Source organism: Dendrobium catenatum, unplaced genomic scaffold (genome assembly GCF_001605985.2).
Source record: "Dendrobium catenatum unplaced genomic scaffold, ASM160598v2 fragScaff_scaffold_589, whole genome shotgun sequence".
NCBI lineage: Eukaryota > Viridiplantae > Streptophyta > Magnoliopsida > Asparagales > Orchidaceae > Dendrobium > Dendrobium catenatum.
In genome coordinates, this window is record NW_021319051.1 from 180,264 (window position 1) to 201,723 (window position 21,460).

Here is a 21,460-nt window from a genome sequence, read left to right on the forward strand (position 1 = left end):
TTACTAAGGATTTAGAGGAGGTTCTGGAACCCTTAGAGCTGGAAGGGGTTCGCCATAATGAAGATGAAACTAAGGAAGTGTTGATCAAGTGGAATAACCTTCCGGATTATGAGGCCACGTGGGAGCCATACGAGAGGATGAAACAGCAATTTTCTTGTTTTCACCTTGAGGAGGGCGGTATTGTTAGACCGGTTCTTTGTGAACCGGTCCAGAACCAACCGGTCCAAAGGGGGCTGCTGGTTTATAGGAGGCGGAGACTTCCGCCTCCTTTGCTTGGCTCGCATAATGGGGCGAGCCCCACTATTCCAATGGATTGAAAATTCAAACGGAGTGGGGAGACTAGGATTTGGGAGGGAAATTTAAATAGGAAAGATCTTGTATTAAAGGGGGAATTAGGGAGTTTTATGTTTTGATTTATTGAGAATTAGGGTTTCTTGGTGCTTGGACTCTAGACTCTCTTGTCAAGAGATTTGGGAGAGATGATCCTCCTCTCGAATTGGGGATCACTTGTATCTTGCTTTCGTGTGTGTTGTGCTTTGTTTCATTGATTTCAATCTATCGTTTTGGGGCTGATTTTGTCGAGATTTTGCTATATTCTTGTTGTTTTCATCCAATTAGTTATAGGTTTGCTTGTGAACTCAAGTATTCCCTTACGGTTACTTACGAACTCAAGTATTTCCTATCAGACATCAACAACACTTTGAGCCTCATTGGGAAGGTATTCACTTGTATGGTTGGAAGAGCTAGCAAAAGGTCAAGTCAAAAGCATGGATGTTAAGGTCTCTATTAATGGATTGATTTAAAAGAATGGGAGAAGGGTTGTTGAATGTTGAGTAAAAGTTAATGGAGGCATTCTGTAAATTGTTCGTAGATCGACGACTACGACTTCTCTCTCTACATCAGTTTGTTCCCATGGAGGGGTCAGGATTTGTGGCATTGAAGAATATAGGATAGGATGCATTATCGTGAGTAGGGGTGCAAACAAGTCAAGCCGGCTCGAGCTAGACTCGTTAAAAGGCTTGACGAGTTGAGCTTATCGAGCTCGCGAGTTGAGCTCGAACACAATTTTGAGCTCGACGGCATAACGAGCCCGAGTTCGAACACTCCGCAGCATTTCTCGAGAGTTCGTCAAGTAGCTCACGTAAGATAAGATGATGTAGGCGGGAGCGGGATTCGGATTTCGGGAATCATTTCCTAGATGAGAGCGGGATTTGCGGGGAGGAGCGGAGTGTTCGGAGCTTGACGGGACGATGGTCCACGGAGCTTGATGGGACGACATAGTTGTCTGCGGACGATGTAGGTCGATACGACATAGCTTGCGGGTTCGATGGAGCTTGACAGGACGACGAAGTGTTCAGAGGAACCTCCATCGATAAAGTGTTTGGAGCTTGCAGCTTCGATGGAGGTTGACAGGACGATGGTCGACGGAGGTCAGCGTATCTCGAGATGACGTAGCTGTCCGGGAACAACGCAGGTCGGGAAGGAGCTTGACGAGCTGCTCAGCTCGACTCGTTTCGTGAGACAAGTCGAGCTCGAGCTCGATACTTGGCAGTCGAGCTCGACTCGAATACCCCTTGCTCGAGCTCGACTAGACTCGTTTGCACCCCTAGTCGTGAGTAAAGATATCACATGTCGAACAAGCACAAGGCTTCCACTCATAGATCATAGATGATAGGAAAATATAAGTATTTATCCAGGATATTAGTATGTATGTCATCATAGTTTAAAATTGCGCAATAAGAAATGCGCGTCAAGGCGCTCCTCTGCGCAATTTGCTCCAAAACAACCTCATTGCTTAAGCAATTTTGAGGCTTGACGAGGCTTACACCTTAGGTAGATTGAGGCGCGCTCAATAGTGCAATTGCGCAATTTTATATGAGGCGTACGCCTCAAATGTAGGGGCCCACTCACATTAAAAAAAAAACCTTCTCTTCTTCCTTATACCTGCTTACCTGAAGTCCTGAACCGAAGTCGCGCAGGAAGCACGCAGACGACGCACGATCCGGCTCTCCCGCACGATTCTACCGCCTCTCCTACCCGCTCTTATTTCTGGCCGCCCTCTACATCACTTCTTCAACTATTCTTAGGGTTTTTTTAAGTTAAAGGTATGATTTTTTAACTTGTAGGAAAGCTAAGGTTTTAAATTTTTTTAATATTTTTTTATTTTATTTTGCATTTGTGCTTTAGAAAATATGGTTAAGGGAAAGGAAAAGTCTAATACGTCATTGCGGAGAGACCCTTCTTGGAAGTACATTGTATAGGTTGACGTAGGCGATGGCGAGAAGACTTATATGTATTTGAAATGCAATTTTTGTGATAAAGTGGTGAAGGGCGGAGTTACCCGCATGAAGGAACACTTATCCAGCTCTCATAAAAACGTAGCACCGTGTGCAAATGTGTCAGACAAGCTGAATGATGAAATTATTGCTTACATGAAGAAGATTCCCTTGAAGACCCATTTAGTGATGGGACATGATTGGATTTTATATGTTCTTTCTTATTTGTAATTTGGGAGTTTTGATAAACTTATATTTATGATTTTGTATTTTGAATTATGCTATAAGATGCATATATTGCATCTATTTTATTGTTTTCCACTAATTTCACTTCTCATTTATATGTTTTTATTGTATGATAGACTCTTACAATTATTTACCTACTAAAATACTTTAATTCTCATTTACGCAATTCTATGTCCGTGAGGCTTACCCCTCACACCGCCTTAAGGCTTTCGCCTTAGCCTCACGGACGAAAAACGTCTCGAGGCTTATTTACGCAATTTAAAACATTGATTAACTCTATCCCAACTGTAATTAAAACTTTTCTAAACAATCCTACCTTAATTCCTCATTCTTTTCCCTAAATAATTCCCTCTTAGATTTTGAATTCAAATTAGATTGTTTGCCCTAAATAATTCCCTCCAAATGTAATTAAAAATTTTCCTAAATAATTCCCCTTTGATTAAGAGCTTTCCTAAATAGTTCCCTCTTAATTAGGAAACTTCATAATTCTCTCCCAATCAAATCGGCCAGTCTATCATACTGCTAAATAATGAAGAATTGTTAGTAATAGGATAAACTCTATAGTACATCCTATATTAAACATTTGACATTGTTTGAAACAATTTGATTAAAAATAAATAAATAAGAATGAATGCAAATATATCCTGCAAAGATTATTGGAAAAATTATGTCTATTTTTCATGAGTGATCGTTATTCCATATATTATATATTGCTGACATACAAAGCAGCAAGTGGAAGATGACACCAAGGACGAAGGGCAAGATAGACTATCAAGATGATGTGATAGAAGTGAAAATTTTACTGAACTGCTGGTTTCCAGAACAAATCCATTCATTGGAAAAGTAAATACAGTTCTAAATTCATGCCTAGCTGGAATAATTGAAGTTCAAATCTCAACAAAAACAACCTTAAAGCTCTTGTAAAATTATTTTAGCTGTAATAGATAATGAATAGAAATATCATACCCAAAAAGGCAACATGGAGTGGTACATAGAATATTCACATGAAAAACTAAATAATAAAAATAGTGGGATTTCCATGCATATTACAAAATTCTAATATTTTTACATATAAACCTTTATATTTATTTAAATAACATTCAAATCTTTAATGCATTAACAACACCGATAATACTAACTTATTTCAAGTAAAACACACTTTTTCATGCACAAGCTTTGATGCCATTTAGATATTAAAGTGGCATATAAGTAAATAAGATTTATGGGTTAGAGATATAAATACATTAAAAATTTGTGGTATTTATGTAGATCTCCCAAAAATATAATTATTAAATAATTAAACACAATACAACAACAAAAAACCTTTATCGCACTGCATGGGGCTAGCTACATGAATTATTTTTTCTCCATTGTATCCTATTAAGAGCGAAATTTTGATTTAAATCTAATAAAAAATATCATTTTTAATACTTTCTAACCAAGACTTTTTAGGTCTACATCTACCTTTCTTAACATAGGTTGTATCTAATAAATCTACACTTTTAACAGGGTCATCGATGTTGCAAATCTGATTTTATGGATTAAACTTTTGATGATAGCAAACATTCATGATTTTCTACGACTGCCTTGCCTACTAACTTTTCAGGTCCACAAGACCAAGTTCAACTCAAGCCAGTTCAAGAATGGGTAGATTAAGTCTGAGTCAGTCTGTAATTTTTCCTTTCTTGAGTCTTTTGTAAACGAAGTGATTTCTAATGCTAAGTAACCTTGCACACACACACATGGGGAAATTTTTTGTCTGTTAATTAGAGTTCTCTGTTTTTTATAACATCGGCCAAGACGATCCTAAAATCGTCCTGGACAATCTGCTAAAAACAGAAAGCCTAATTAGGGCATCCTGGTTAAGGCAGCCGTCATTAAGCACATCGTCCTTGACGATATTTGTATCGTACGGGACGATAGGCTCAAATTAGAAAGAATCAGCTGCCAGATCTATTTAGGTATTATTTATTTTTTGACATCGTCCAGGACAATCCATTACATCGGCCTGGACAATGAAGCACAATTATGCCTAAAATAATATGATAATTAAGGAAAGCAATTAAGGCTTAATTGATACAATCACATCATCCCGAACGATTGCAGGATCGGCCGGGCAGATCAGTAAAAAATACCTTAGTTGCTCCTGTATGACCAAAAATCGGACAGCTCTTATTCAGAGCAATATTCTGGATAATTTCCCTCGATTTTGAACTAATCGTCCTGGACGATCGTGAGATCAGCCCGGACAATCAAGCTATTTTTGGATCGTCCAAACCTCTGTTCAGAGCAATGTTTTGGCCAAAATTCTGTGATTTCAACTAATCATACAGGATAATATTTTATCGTCCTGGACGATATTTTATCGTCCTGGACGATATGAACAAATTTATTCTGATCATCTCAGATCGTCCCGGCCGATTAGGCTTAAATTGCACTGATCGTACAAGACGATATTTATATTGTCCTGGACGATAAAGTCGGCAAGTTGCAATTAATGAGATATTCCGAAGCTCTTCTATTTAAGAGCTCTTGTTCTACCCTTTAGAAAAGCTTTTGTTGTTGTCTTGACCTGAGAGAGCCAAGAGGAGAGGGAGAGAGAGGGAGGAACTTGTGAGGGGGAGTTTGTGAGAGGGTTTTACAAAGGTTGCTCCAAGCAAGGTTCCAAGTTATCTTCTCCGAACGTCGTCCATCATCCTTGGGGGTTCAAGGGAGATCTTCTTCAGCAATCGATCAAGGTTCTCTGCCTGCTTCAGGAGGAAGCAAAAGGAGTCGGGTTCTCTGCCTCATCGGTGCCGGTGGAAAGGAGTTTTTGTAAGGGTTTCTCCACTTTGTTGTGGGAGGAAAAGGAGAGTCACTGTGTTTAGTGCAATACCCGGAGGGTGCCTCTGGAGAGTGGACGTAGGTCGAGTTGACCGAACCACCATAAATCTCTTTGTGCTTTTACTACTATTTTTCCGCATTTAATTTCCGCACTCCTTATTTTCGTTGTGGTGACTTTGGTTTGTGTTTTTTATTGAAAAATTTTTTTAAATGCAAATTCACTCCTTCTCTTTGTTAGTCTTGGGCTAGTTCATAAGGGCTTAATATCCCTAACGAACTTTCAAGTGGTATCAGAGTGGGATTCATAAAATTAAGTTTGAAAACTTTTTGAATTTTTGATTCATGACTAACTCCGGTAATCATAATACTGCGGAAGGGTATTCTATTACCCGACCACCTTTGTTTGAAAATATTTCTTTTGATTTTTGGAAAACTCGCATGTCTACTTTTTTACAATCTATTGACTATCGCATGTGGATGCTTGTTAAAGAAGGTTATTCTCCACCTTCTCGTGAACTTAATGGAATTAAAACTGAAGTATCTTTTATAGAATGGACTTTTGATGAAAGAGATTTAGCACAACTTAATGCAAAGTGTTTGAACTGTTTTTTCTGTGCTTTAAAATCTGAAGATTACATGTGTGTTTCAACTTGGGCTACTAGTAAAGAGATTTAGGATAGATTGTGCATTACTTATGAAGGAACTAATGAAGTTAAGCAATCTCGTTTGAATATTTTATTGCATGACTATGAACTTTTCGTATGAAACCTTCTGAATCAATTTCTAACATGTATACACGGTTTACTCAAATTGTCAACTCTTTGCATGCTTTAGGAAGAGAGCTTACTAATTATGAAAGGATCAATAAAATTTTGAAATGCTTGTCTTCTTTTTTTAATGCTAAGATTACTGCAATTACTGAATCTAAAGATTTGAATACTTATTATGTTAGTAAATTGCTTGGATCACTCATTGCTTACGAACAAGGGGTGAATCAAAGAAATCTTAATACAGGTGAGAAAAAGAAAGAGAAAACTGTGGCACTGAAGGCCAGCAACTCTTATGGGTCTGAAAGCGATGATGTTGCCTTCATACTAGGCAATTTAAAAGCTTTCTAAAGAAGAACAACAATTATCATCAGAAATAGAAAAGAGGTAATGATAGCAAAAATTATAAAAATTCTTTTGATCTTATTTGTTATCAATGCATGAAGCCTAGACATGTTAAAACTGATTGTCCTACTCTCAAGGAGCATCCAAGCATGGAGAAGGACGAGGAAAAACCCAAACACATGAAGGACAAAAAGCAGTACCAAAAAGCTTTCTGGGCAGAGTTTGCATCTGACTCATCTGAGACTGAAGCTGAAGATGAGACAACAAACTTGTACTTAATGGCAGATGATCATCTTAGTCAAAGTGACCAAGAAGAGGTATGCGAACCAACATATGATCAATTACTTGAAATTTGTAAGAAAATTCAAGCATCATATAAGAAACTTAAAAAATCACATGCCAACTTGAAATTGGAGTTTTTAGATCTACAAAAAGAGCATAAAATTTTACTTAAAAATCATTCTATAATTGATAGCAATCACATGTCTTTACTAGATGAATTTGATGATTTAAATAAAAAGTATTCTGAATTAATTGTGGAGCATGACTCTTTGAAAGCTTCTTACACCTCATTTAAATCTGATTTTAAGACTTATATTGAAGAATCTGAGCATGCTATTTTAGAAAGTGATAACTCGAGGTTTAAAGCTAAGTTGAATGCACTTGAGAAAAATAAGAAGACACCGACAGCTGATTTAAAGCCAAAACTTAGGAAGAGGCATTATAACCTGAACCGATTAAGAAATCATTTTCCTGGTGTTAGATATTTTTTATGTGGCATGTTAGGACACATAACACACACTTGCATCATTCACCGTATTACACATTGGGTGTGGAGACCCAAATTGCATAATTCACAAAATAACACTCATGCATTGCATTCTTCTTTTCATAAGGAGGGACTCAAACCTGTTTGGGTTCTTAAATCTGACTGTTGATAATTTTTGTAGGAGTGCTCTCACCAAAGACCTCGTGAGAGCATATAATACTGGGACAGCAGAGGCTCGCGGCTCATAATTGCTTAATCTTGCTGCTTAATAATTTCTTGATTGCATGTGTTCGACTTTGTTGAATATTACTATTGTCTGTCTTTTGTTTTTATCTTTTCATATTTGTTGTTTTTCTTTGGCTTTCTTTCTTTATGATAATTTTTTCTAGTTTTTTTTTTTTTTTTGAGATTTATAGCCAATGTTTAACATCTCTAAATCAGTTAAAGAGGGAAACACTATTAATGATTTCTCTCCCTCTAAACTCTTTTAGTGATATAATTTTCTTTTCTAAACAAAAAGTCTATCTTAAATTAACAACTGGATTTTGAAACTAAAATCTTTTCTATCTTGCTACAGTAATCTACCTTATATATATAATGTTCAAAGTTTTTATATATCTTTCAAATTAATTGAAATCTTGTCATTGCATTTATCATATGATTACTAAGTCTGTTTTGTGATTTATTCTTCTTTATATTAGAGAGTGAGTTCTTCTTCTCTAATATCTGGAAGATTTACTCACAACTAAAAGTATTTAAGAGTTTTTAAAAAGGGATCTAGCTTGCAAAAATAAAAAAAAGTTAAATGACGCCAAAACTAAAAGATGAGCAATGACGCCAAATTCAAAAATATACACAAAGTGTATCAAAAATTAAAAAATGCACAAAGTGCGTCATTCAAATTTACAAGAGGCATAAAATAAGCCCACAAAAGACAAGCTTATTTCTCTTTCAAACTTTTAAAATTTTAGAATAATTCATATGTTACTTGATATTTTTAAAGGCTTGATTTCAAATTCTATGATTGAGATAAATTACTTTGGTATATTATTTTATAAGATATTTTCGATGTAACCACGTTTTGAACGGATCTTTCTTTCTTACCTAATTAGTTTGTTCTGAGTTAGGTCTTTTGTTTTCAAAAGACGATTTTATCCTGAAAGAAATCAGAGCTAGAGTTAACAGGATCGGATATTCTACCGTTTTCGGGTTTCGACATTGTTAACTCATTGGTCTTACAAATTTTTAAAATTTCAATTACCTGGAGAATTTATCATATTCATGCCTTTGCTAAAACTCAAAAAAAAATTATTATTTATTGTTCTTCTCTTTTTTGTCTTTTGGTCTGTCTTTTTATTATTATTATTTTTTATTGTTAAGGCCTTGTCTGATCATCTCCATCCATCCTCTGATTTACACTTTTTTTGTCACATTGTCCTGGCCGATCTTCATATCGTCCTGGACGATCGATTTATTTCACTTATCAAAATCCATTTGCTGACTGTTCTGACCTTTTATGCTCTTTTTCATCCTGGACAATGCATTATGGTCCTGAATGATGCATTATCGTCCTGGACGATATGATCGTCTTCTGCTTCAATCATCCTTGATCGTCCTGGCTGATCGACTTTCGTCCTAGACAATGCGTTTATTGGTAATCGTCCCGTCCGATACACATGTTCGTCCGGGACGATACACGTGGCAATACGTTTAAAATCTTTAAATTCGTCTGGGACGATCCATTTTTGGACAATCGGCCCGGATGATCCACTGTTCGTCCTGGACGATACACGTGGCACATAATATAAGTGTTTTAAATTCGACCGGTACAATCCATTATTGAGCATCGTCCTGAACGATCTACCTAATCGGCCCGGACGATCTGCTTTTTCAACGGTCGTCTGGCTTAACTCCTTGGGACGATCGCCTGTGACTAATCATCCCGGACAATAGGACCACTTTTTTGACCAATCAGCCTGTACGCAATTATAGAACCAGATCGGCATGTACGCAATTATTGAACTAGATCGGCCTGTACGCAATTATTGAACCAGATCGGCCTAGACGATCCTACGATCGGCCAGAACGATCTGGCAGATTCTTTATAAACTGAGCCCTTCCAGCATTTTCTTCACGCCATCTCTTTCTCTTTACTTGTTTGCTTCCTATTTTCTTGTTGTTTCGTGATAATGACCGGAGGCAAGCACGCTCGCCACCCTGCTGGAAGTTCCTCGAGGGCCACTTTGGACCCTCGATTCATGGAGGCGGATGATCAAGCCGCCTACCAACGCTACAAGACGGCTAGCATTACTTTTTTCCGATCGATCAACCCAAACGACATTTCATATCCGGTACTTGACTTATTCTCTCACACCTCTTTGTGTTTCATTCTCACTCTTGCAATTCTCTTCAATTCAGAGCTTCTGTTTGAATTCTTCGCAAGCCTTCGAATAAATTCTGCCTACACTTCTCTTAGATCATATGTGAATCGACGCCCAATCGAGATCACATATCAGGATTGCCAAGAATTACTACAACTTCCACCACAAGGGATAAACTTCATACCCTATGTTCTGATCCTGATTTTGATTTTGACTGGGCTCCGGCGAATCACTTTCTCCGCAACTCTAATGCCCACTTTCATATTGGAGAGACTAACTCTTTACTTAAAGATGCTAGGACAATCTAGCACGTCCTTCGCACCTCTATTATTTTCAAAGATGGTGATTGAGCCATATCACTCCCCTTCTTTCACTCACCATTTTTACATTATGGCCCATTGAGAATTCAATGCAACCGACCTGATCTTTCGCTACATCGAGCACTTAACTACAATTTGAGATCCAGGTCATAGGAGGAAGTCAAATCTTTCCCTAGGACATATCATTGCATATGTTCTATAATCCAAATATAACCTCCAATATTCAGCTCCTCCCAACTATCAGCCCGCCTTCTACTCAAACAATTCCTTCAACATCCTTCACAGTACTCATCTCCACCCAGGGGACGGGGAAGCTCAGGGGGCCGAGAAGGAGGCTCCCACTCTTGGATATCGTCCAGGATGATCCATTACATCGGCCTGGACGATGAAGCACAATTATGCCTAAATTAATCTGGTAATTAATGAAAGCAATTAAGACTTCATTGATACGATCACATCGTCCCAGACGATCACAGGATCGGTCGGGCCGATCAGTATAAAATACCTTAGTTTCTCCTGGACGACCAAAAATCGAACAACTCTTATTCATAGCGATGTTCTGGACGATTTCACTCGGTTTTGAACTAATCGTCTGGGACGATCGTGAGATCGGCCCGGACGATCAAGCTATTTTTTGATCGTCCAAACCTCTGTTCAGCGCGATGTTCTGGCCGAAATTCTATAATTTTAACTAATCGTACAATACGATATTTTATCGTCTTGGACGATATGAACAAATTTCTTCTGATCGTCTCAGATCGTCCCGGCTGATTAGGCTTAAATTACACTGATCGTACGGGATGATATTTATATCGTCCTGGACGATAAAGTTGGAAAGTTCAATTAATGAGCTATTCCGAAGCTCTTCTATTTAAGAACTCTTGTTCTATCCTTTAGAACATCTTTTGTTGTTGTCTTGATCTGAGAGAGCCAAGAGGAGAGGGAGAGAGAGGGAGGAACTTGTAAAGGGGAGTTTGTGTGAGGATTTCACAAAGGTTTCTCCAAGCAAGGTTCCAAGTTGTCTTCTCCGATCGTCGTCCTTCGTCCTTGGGGGTTCAAGGGAGGTCTTCTTCAGCAATCAATTAAGGTTCTCTGCTTGCTTCAGGAGGAAGCAAAAGGAGTCGGGTTCTCTGCCTCACCGGTGTCGATGGAAATGAGTTTTTGTAAGGGTTTCTCCGCCTTGCTGTGGGAGCAAAAGGAGAGTCACTGTGTTTAGTGCAATACCCGGAGGGCACCTCCAAGGAGTGGGCGTAGGTCGAGTTGACTTAACCACTATAAATCTCTTTGTGCTTTTACTACAATTTTTCCGCATTTAATTTCTGCACTCCTTATTTTCGTTGTGGTGAACTTTGGTTTGAGTTTGTATTTTTTATTGAAAGATTTTTTAAAATACCAATTCACCCCCCCTCTTGGTTAGCCTTGGGCTAGTTCATAAGGGCTTAACATCCCTAACGAACTTTCAATCGAATGACTGATGTTTTATGTGACCAAACAATCTAAGGCAACTCTTTTTAATCTTATCTTCCACTGTAACTACTCCAACCTTTGCATTTTGAATTCTAACTTTAAGTGTAAAGCCTCTCATAACCTAAGCATCCTCATCTTTGTAATACTTAAACTTAATTTTATGTGTCTCTTTTATTGGAAAACATTTTGCACCATAAAGCATTGCAAGTCTCACCACAATCTAATAAAAATTTTTTGTCAAGTTTGAGAGGTACTTTTCTATCATAGAATAGGCCTGATGAAATCCTCCACTTGAACCATCAAACTTGGATTTTACTAATAATATTCACATCTGTTTCATCATTACTTTGAACAATAGACCCAAGATATCTAAAACGGACACTCTTTCTAATGACTTGATCATCCAACATTACAATCCTGCCACTAGATCTATTACTACAAAAATTACAGTGTAGGTCAATTAAAAAAGGAGAAGATTCAAGGACATTTGTATTCATCCTAAAAATCTCCTCATATTTCTTCAAAGTCGATATGAATCCATTACTTCTCACTTGGTCTTCCTAATCAGTTAGACTTGGAAGATTATGTAGTATGCACTATTGCTTTCCTTTCAACTTTAGGGTCTACATTGTATTTTTGTTGCTCATTTAGTAGGTATTAAAGGACTTATTCATTTGGAAAGTTATATGCTTTCTTTTGTTGTAATAAACATTATAATACTTAAGGGTTTAATGAATTAGACCAATTTATAGTAATATAAAGGATATTTGACTTTCCATATGCGTATATGATTATTGGGCAAATCCCTTAGTAAATAGGATAAAAGATCGAGAGGGTAAAGGTTTTGTAATATTTACAGCACTTTATTTGCTCTATCTCATATGTTCAATATTTACTACAATTCATTCACATGAATATTACCTACATACTTCTATTATTACATGCCTGTGGTGTACATATTATTTTATTTTCTTTCTAAACATATATGTTAGGCTCTCAACGAAACATTTTAAAGCAAAAATTTTACAAAATATTTATGAATTTCTCAGGTTTTTTTGTCATTTTCTACTAAAAAATCTAAAAGGATTTTTTTTACAGCAAAATGAATGCATTTTGATAAAATAGCATTTAGTTGTGTACCCTAGGTTATAAACATTGGACTTGGTCGACAAAAGTCTGCCATAGCACATTCACAATGCTAGCCTTGAACCAAATTAGCACGTAGATCAAAAACAATAGCACATTATTGCATCACATAGCCAACCCTCATGTGCATTTAGGTCATCTTACCCAAAAGACAAGATTGAAAGACCCTCTCTATCAATCAATCCATGTTGCATTGCATTGATACTTGATAACAAGCTTTTAAAATTTGCTTAGGTTGAGGTAGAGGGGATCTCAAATCCAAAGGGTCTACGTCCTATAGTGAAGCTTTTTTATACCATTCCTTGCAATTAGTCGCTAGGAGGAAGTTTACCAAGCACTAGGTTCCTTCTCTTTAGTCATTTTTCCTTTGCTAGCTCAAGTAAATATAAGTCCAATTTTTATTTTACCCCATATTTCTACATCACCATGCTAACGACATCTGCTGACCTCGCAATTTTATCCCATCATGAGGTCCCATATGCTTGACTACTCCTTCAGTTCATCTCCTTTGACTAGGATTATTTCGTAGATAACATTTATGTTAAATTAAGAATATAAAATAGAATCCTTAATCGAGACTCGAGAGTATTCTCAGGTATCACATATGGGATATAATAACCATGAAAGTTTGTTCCTATGAGAAACTAGTATTATAATTCATAAACTCACTTTGAATTTTCATGTCACTTCGATGAAATCTCTAGGAAACATTTATCAATCTGTCTTTCATTGATTCTCATGTTGCAGAAAAGTCTATAACTATTTTTCATCCTTTGTGGTGGTACAATCCAACATATTCTCTCTAAATCACATGAGACTCTTTCAAAGGCCACATATGATACACTATGATTTTCTTTCTTTTTTCATCAAGATATGTGAAATAATATAATTATATCTACTTTCTTCTATTTAGCCAATTACCTCAATGTAGAGTTGTGAATTTAGTTCAAAGATTGAAGATCACTCGAAAATGGGTCGATTTTTTATTCAAACAAAACTAATGAGCCATGTTAAACTCGAATAGACCATAAATTGACATGAGCATAAATTGGAGTGAGCTAGCTCCAAATCGAATCAGAAAGCATATTTCAATAAATATGAATGCACATACAATATATTTATGTATGTATTTAGGTTTAACTGAAGATTTATATTAGACAAGAAGCAACATATTCGGCTAGACAGTTCAACATCTTCCTAAAGCTGGAATACAGCTACACGCACACACTTCTCTAGTAGTTTCTTATTGCAAACCAATGTATCTATATAAGGGTAGTTAGTCTTTGTAATCGAGACAGTAATACAATATAATTCTCTTCTGTATCTGACGTGAGACATCCACTCTTAATCCTCTCTAGTTTCTTCATGGTATCAGATGCAGCGTTCTTGATCCTGCACCATGTCTGATTCGGCTTCCTCCCACCTTCAAGAACGATCGGAACGATCGTCTCTACCACCTGCCCCTTCTGTTTCGGCTGCACTCAAATTCGTCGTTTCCAATCTCCGGTTACTCATCACCGTCCAACTCGGTCCCGACAATTATCCGATCTGGAGATCTCAAACTCTCAAGATCATTAGCGCAAATGGTTTCGGTAACTTTCTTGATCCTACATTTACTCCATCCTCTTCGACAGGAACGGATCGATCAGGCCCAGCATAGCCATCCGACGACGAACTCCAATGGCGTTTAACTGATCAGAACCTAGCCGCTGCAATATGTTCTACTATATCCCAATCTGTTCTTCCGTATGTCATATCGCTCACTTCCATTGCGGAGATCTGGACAATACTTGAAAAACGATTTCAAGCTACAAATCGTTCAAAGGTCATTCAACTGAAAAATGACCTTCATCACATTTCGCTCAAGAACGCTTCCATGACTCAGTATCTTTCCGATATCAAGAATCTGGTGAATCAGATTTCGGCAGCAGGCTCATCCGTTGACACGAAGGACATCATCCTCCACATACACAATGGTCTGCCCCCCTCGTATCAATCTTTCAAGATAGCAATCCGGACCATGCTAACTCCGATCTCACTTGTGAACTATATCTGTTACTCCTAAGTGAAGAAGTAAATATTGCCTCTGATGCAGCTCGAACACCCCCGGCTCAAGATCCCAATACGGCACTCTACACATATCGTGGAAGAGGCCGTCGACCACGAGGCCGCTCGACAACCACCAACCCTTCTCAAGGTCGTCAAAATCCCAATGTCGCGGTCATCTGTCAAATATGCTACAAGAAAGGGCACTCGGCTCAATCCTGTTGGCACAGATCGAACCTTCAGTACACTCCGCAACAACGTACCAACAACACGGCCTTAACTGCAAACTCCGATGTCATCGACAACAACTGGTTCTTAGACTCGGGCGCATCCACACATCTCACAAACTCTCTGGACAATCTTTCCATCTCCTCTCCCTACAACGGCTCCGACAACATTACAGTTGGCGACGGCAACTCCGTTCACATCGCGCACACTAGGGCGGGTATCCTCCCGACCCCATCCCGTAAGCTGAGCTTGGCTCAAATTTTTCACACGCCTACTCTTAAATTTAATCTGTTATCGATTTCTCAACTAACCAAAGATAACAAGATCTCAATCACATTTGATCCATCTGGTTTTGTATTAAAGGATCTGGCGACGCAAGCAACAATCCTTCAAGGACCTTATAGGCGCGGGTTGTACACCATTCCGATCAAAGCCAAGAACAGCAACCATCAAGCTCTTTCGGCAATAAATGACACAAACAAGTGGCATCTGCGTCTCGGGCATCCGCACAAACGAATGCTGGAAATTATTTCTAAATACAATCCTAGTCTCAAAATAAATAAAAACTTTGTTTCTTGTAACTCTTGTAATTCTGCTAAATCCCATAAGCTACCTTTTGAGCTAACTCAACATCGGCAAAAGGCTCCGCTTGCCCTCATTCACTCAGACGTATGGGGGCCGGCACCCACTATTTCTGCTCAAGGATACAAGTTTTATGTGATTTTTGTAGATGATTTCTCTCGTTATACATGGCTTTTTCCAATTCGTTGTAAATCTGATGTGTTTTCAATTTTTGTCGATTTTAAAAATTTCATCGAAAATTTACTGCTCAAACAATCAAGATTCTTCATACTGATGGTGGTTCGGAATATGTAAATACCGAATTCAAGAAATACCTTCGGAATCAAGGAATTCTACATCAACTCTCGTGTCCCTACACGCCTGAGCAGAACGGAGTCGCAGAACAGAAAAATCGGCACATCATTGAAACAACTCGCACCATGCTTCTCACTGCCTCTATCCCATATACATACTGGCCTGACGCAGTTCTCACTACTGTTCATCTCATCAACCGGCTTCCGTCCATCACTTTGAATAATGCATCCCCGTTCGAATTGTTGTACAATCGCAAACCCGATTACAGTCAGCTCAAAGTATTTGGGTGCAATTGCTACCCACTTTCTCCACCTCAAACTCGTCACAAACTACAACCTAAATCCCACTCGTGCGTCTTTCTTGGGTACTCTGAGAACTACAAGGGATACAAGTGTCTCGACATTGTCACGAACAAAAATTTTATGTCTAGACATGTCATATTTAACGAATCTGTTTTTCCTTTCTCTACGATACAGAAAAGCCAAGAAGCGAGCCACTCTGACATTCCGCCGCTCCTACTCACTCCCACGACTGCTCCAATCTATCATCCATCTACCTCAAAACCTACGGCTTCCATTCAACTCCATACTAGCAAAAGCACCTCTGTTCTCAATCCGAGTTTTCCAGCAGCGCAGGCAATTTCATCACGGGATCATCCTCTCACGCAACAACATCAGGTAACAATTTAGTTTCCCAACCGTCTATCCACCCCATGACCACTCGCAGCAAGACAGGTAATCTCAAGCCTATACAAAGACTTAATCTCATTTCTCAACAAACGGTCATTTCTTCTGCTGCACCGACCACCTATACTGAAGCAATGAAACAGTCCGAATGGCGCCATGCAATGGCGAGTGAATTCTTTGCGCTTCAGAAACAAGGAACATGGAGTCTTGTCAAGCCTCCACCCAATGCATCCATCCTTGGATGTAAATAGACTTTTCGAACAAAGCTTCACACTAACGGGACGGTGGCTAAGTACAAAGCAAGACTAGTCTCACTCGGCAACCACCAACAATTCGGGCTAGACTACACGGAAACTTTCAGCCCCGTAGCGAAACTTCCGACGATACATATCTTTCTTGCAATCGCTATCCACAACGGCTGGGATGTGCAGCAACTCGATGTTGCGAACGCATTTGTTCACGGCAATTTAACAGAGACCGTATTCATGACCCAACCGAAGGGCTTCGAGGATCAAACAAAACCAAATCACGTATGCCGCTTACATAAAGCAATTTACGGCCTAAAACAGGCTCCGCGCCAATGGTATAACACTTTCACTTCTTTTCTCGTATCGCTTGGTTTCGAGCATAGTAAGGCAAATCCTTCACTTCTTCTATTTTGCAATACTAACGTTCAAATTTATCTACTTATATACGTTGATGATATACTAATTATGGGCAATAATCAGGCTAGCACTCAATTGATTCTTGACCGACTCAGTTCTGAGTTCTCTATGAAGCATCTGGGCTCCGCAAATGAATTTCTTGCATCAAAATCACAAAGAACATCAACGGCTATTTCATGTCCCACTCTCACTATGCTCTTCAAATTCTCAATCAAGCCAATCTAGCAAATTGCAATTCACTGGCAAATCCAACCTGTACCAAGCTACCATCCGAAATTCACCAAGACACTCTGCTCGCCGATCCAACCACCTATCTTCAAATTACTGGGTCACTCCAATACCTTACTCTAACTAGACCCGACATCTCGTTCAGCGTAAACCTTCTCTCTCAACATATGCATGATCCAACCGCCTAGCACGCTTATCTTCTCAAAAGGCTTCTTCGTTACATCAAAGGTACGCTAGACTTTGACATTCCTGTCACCAAAACTAACTTGACTCTCAAATCCTTTTCAGATGCGGATTGGGCAGGCGATCCAATTTCTCGTAGATCCACCTTCAGATACTGCTCCTTCCTAGGAGAAACTCTTATTTCCTGGAAGGTTCGGAAACAACACACAGTCGCTCGATCGTCTACGGAGTCTGAATATCGAGCATTGGCCGCCCTTACGACGGATATCATCTGGACACGCAGGCTGCTCTCCGAGTTCGGCATTCCTCAAGACCAGCCTACGAATCTCTATTGTGATAACATGTCAGCTATCGCCTTGGCCAATAATCCTGTATTTCACTCCCGCACTAAACACATAGAGATTGATCAGAAATTCTTACGGGACCACATTCAACAACACCACATCAATCTGCTACCTATAAGCACTACCGATCAAATAGCTGACATCTTTACGAAGCCGCTCTCAACACCTCGCTTCACATTTCTTCGATCCAAATTGACAGTCACAAAGGACCCATCAATTTGCGGGGGGCGTATTAGACAAGAAGCAACATATTCGGCTAGACAGTTCAACATCTTCCTAAAGCTGGAATATAGCTACACGCACACACTTCTCTAGTAGTTTCTTATTGCAAACCAATGTATCTATATAAGGGTAGTTAGTCTTTGTAATCGAGACGGTAATACAATATAATTCTCTTTTGTATCTGACGTGAGACATCCACTCTTAATCCTCTCTCTAGTTTCTTCAATTTATACATTTATATTTATGAATATATGTACGTTCTACTACAAAATTAGCTTAAGAGATCTAAAATAGTGGAGATCATCTTATCAAATTTTTTTTAGCTCAAATGTTACTCAGATTGTAATTAACTAGTTCGTATGGCTCGAATTGAGCTCGGATAGATTCAATCGATAACAATAATTGATTTGGCTAGAGATCAAATAGAATGGTTTCGAGCTGATCTTGAGCAAAGTTCGGGCGGACTCTAGATTTAAAATCCCTGCCTAAATAAGAAAAAAACAATTCCAAGCTAATTTAGGTTACCGAACTCTATTTCAACTGCTTTAGCTGCCCCAATGATATCTCCAACAACTACTGAAGAAAAATAAACAGGTTATTTTTCGCTTGCTTATCGAATAACAGGGACTTAAGAGTAAGAAAAGGAGAATAGCATGAGTAGTAAAAGGAGGAAGTGAGTTTACGCGGGCATCACGAACTTCGATGACGAGATCGGTAAGCTTGAGGCGATCACGAATAGCCCGAGCGCCGGCGGCCATGTGGCCCGGAAACCAGTTGATGACGCCACCGCCGGCGACGAAACTCATATCCCCGACCCGCTTCCCGAGCGTCGATAACCGTCCCATCGCCGCGTCCTAAAGCGCTACTTCCCTCTCTCTCTCTCTATCTTTCTCTATGCAGCAGCATCAGCGAAACGGTCTCTGTCTCACTTTCGCACCAGACCCGTTGGCGGAGAAATTATTTTGTGCAGAGTTCGGAGGTAGGTCTGCCTCATCTATATTTAGCCGGACGATTTTTTTACTGCTGAAAACAGTTTTTTTATATAAAAGATTTAATTTTTTACTAAAAAATTATTTTAAAAATCAATAAGAAAGTCATCTCAAATGAAATCTTAATTGAATTTGTAGTTCGTTTCTTTATTCTATCTTGTAAGTCCAACTGATTTTATCCAATTCAGATATTTTTATTTTTTAGAAAAGGGGCTTACAACCAAACCTCTCATAGATCCTCCACTTTCTCTTCTGACTTTCTCCCCTCTCACCTCCTCCAGTAACACGGTTCACACCTCCGTTTAGCGCAAATGGTCAAATATTTCCTCCCCCCACCCCACAGATTCCTCACCCGATAACATACTCGTCTCCTTCTACCCCTCTGAATTTATAACTGTTGCGTTTTTCCAGAGAAAAATTGCCTATCGGTGCTCAAGACTGGAGCTTGTACCCGGTAGGATATTTCTTAGGTAGGAGGCCCTTCTACGAAGCTTTACTTGGCTCCATGCAAAAATCTTGGTCGCTTAAAGGTTCATTCAAGCTTTTACCTTTAAGTGATGGTTTCTTCCTACTTCGTTTTATGTCCACAAAAGATTATGACTTGGTTTTGTCTAGAGAAGTCTGGTTTATACTTAGTAATCCTTTCATCCTCCAAAAATGGCACCCCCATTTTAGGCCCAAGAGGGAAAAAATTTCTTCTATTCCTATTTGGATCAAGATCCACGATCTGTCTTTGGCTTGCTGGAATTCTGAAGGGATTTCCATAATTATGAGTTAAGTGGGCATTCCCCTCACAGTGGACTCTTTGATAGCTCAGAAGACCCGCCTCACCTTTGCCAGAATATGTGTTCAGGTTGACTGCAATGCCAAGTACCCAGATGAAAATCTCATTTCTTTGAATTGGGATGAGTTCAGCTTGAAAGTCCAATACGAATGGAGACCTACTCCCTGTGAATTATGTAAGTCCCTAATTCATCACTCCTCACTCTACCCTTCAAATCCTACCCCCACTTCAGATAATATTGGTAATGCAATAAATATTATTTGAGGCAGGAGTACAAGTAGAAACCAAGAAGTCGACATCCCACTCATGTCCCTCATGCGACATCTAACTAGCAAACCTTTAATCTTGGCCAACTTAATTCCACTGCTATTTCCCCATCCACTAACAACTCTCCCTCCAGCTTCATTAATGATGTATCGGGTCATACCCTTCCCCCATCTAAAATTAATATGGAGCTCAACAAACCCATCTCTTAAGCATTGCCGATTAACCAGTCCCAACAAACATATTTGGACAAATCTATCCTTCCCACAGCTATGGTTGAAGCCTCCCTCCCTAATATTCATAACCTAAACTCTCCCACTGAAGAAGAAAATTCATCAACCAGCACCACACATATCCCCCATATATCTGACGCTTCTACCCTATTGGGGTTATCTCTCTTAACAAATTCAACATACTCCAATAGGAAGGGGAGACTCAAGATGCAGTCTCAACTGAACCTTAATGTTTGTGCCTCCAATAACGATTTGGAATATCAAGGGATTCAATATCCCTGATATGGTGGTTTTCTGTAAATGTATGGTTGCCTCCCTCAAAATGGATATGTTATGTTTACTGGAAAATAGGATACAATCACCTGCTCTTTCGGATCCTTTCTTCAGTATTTCCCATTCAGTCTTCACTCTTGAAGACAGTTGCAAATTTTTTTTCCTTTCCAAGTCTGGCCGTATATGGATCAAATGGAATCCTAACAAGATTACATTACCTCCTTCACTTACATAGATTATCTCTGGGATAGTTTCTGTTAGGTGCCTTCCCCTTTCTATCTTTTTTATCATTTATGCTGTAAATAATGCTCTTGATAGGTTGATTTTATGGGATCAAATCAGACAGTAGTGCCTCCTAATAACTCTCCATGGATCCTTATGGGAGACTTTCATTACTATTGTTTTACTCATGAAAAGGCAGGAGTTTCCTTGCTTACTCACAATAATCTCTGGGAGCTAAACTCGATGATCGTTAACACTAGTTTGAAATATTTGCATTCGGTGGGTAGTCATTTCACATGGTATAATCAACAACTGAATAATCCTATTCACATAAACTAGACAGAGCCCTTGTGAATGAGGAATGGGTGAAAGAATTCCCTATTTCATTCTGCACTTTTCAAACTCCCATATGTTCACATCATTTCCCCATCATTCTTCACTCAGGTAACTCTCATTCTATAAAACATAAACATCTCTTTAAAAACTTTTGGCCCAAGCTGGATAGGTATTGGGAGGCAGTTCTTGATGCTTTATATGGTCCAACTTCTATCAATCCAATTCCTGATTTTTGCAATAAGCTGAAGCTTTTAAAAGATGATATCATTAAGAAGGATTGGGCGGTCCAACATTATCAACTCTCATATTCCTGGTCTACAAAATATGCAATCATAATGCCT

General features: G+C 38.9%; 1 protein-coding gene across 4 annotated transcripts in view; it reads right to left on the bottom strand.

Annotated features, from left to right (window-relative positions):
- The window catches only part of LOC110099463 (short integuments 2, mitochondrial), a 79,406-nt gene extending 60,408 nt beyond the window's left edge, over positions 1–18,998 (bottom strand). For 2 of the 4 annotated variants that reach the window (XM_020826637.2, XM_028694891.1), the window contains exon 1: positions 18,702–18,997. In XM_020826637.2, coding sequence (XP_020682296.1) covers positions 18,702–18,863 — 162 coding nt within the window. In that variant the 5' untranslated portion in view covers positions 18,864–18,997. Of the gene's footprint in view, positions 1–18,701 lie in introns of all 4 variants that reach the window. The other 2 variants (XM_020826629.2, XM_020826620.2) reach the window with 2 other exon arrangements.
- Between the last annotated feature and the right edge of the window lie 2,462 nt (positions 18,999–21,460).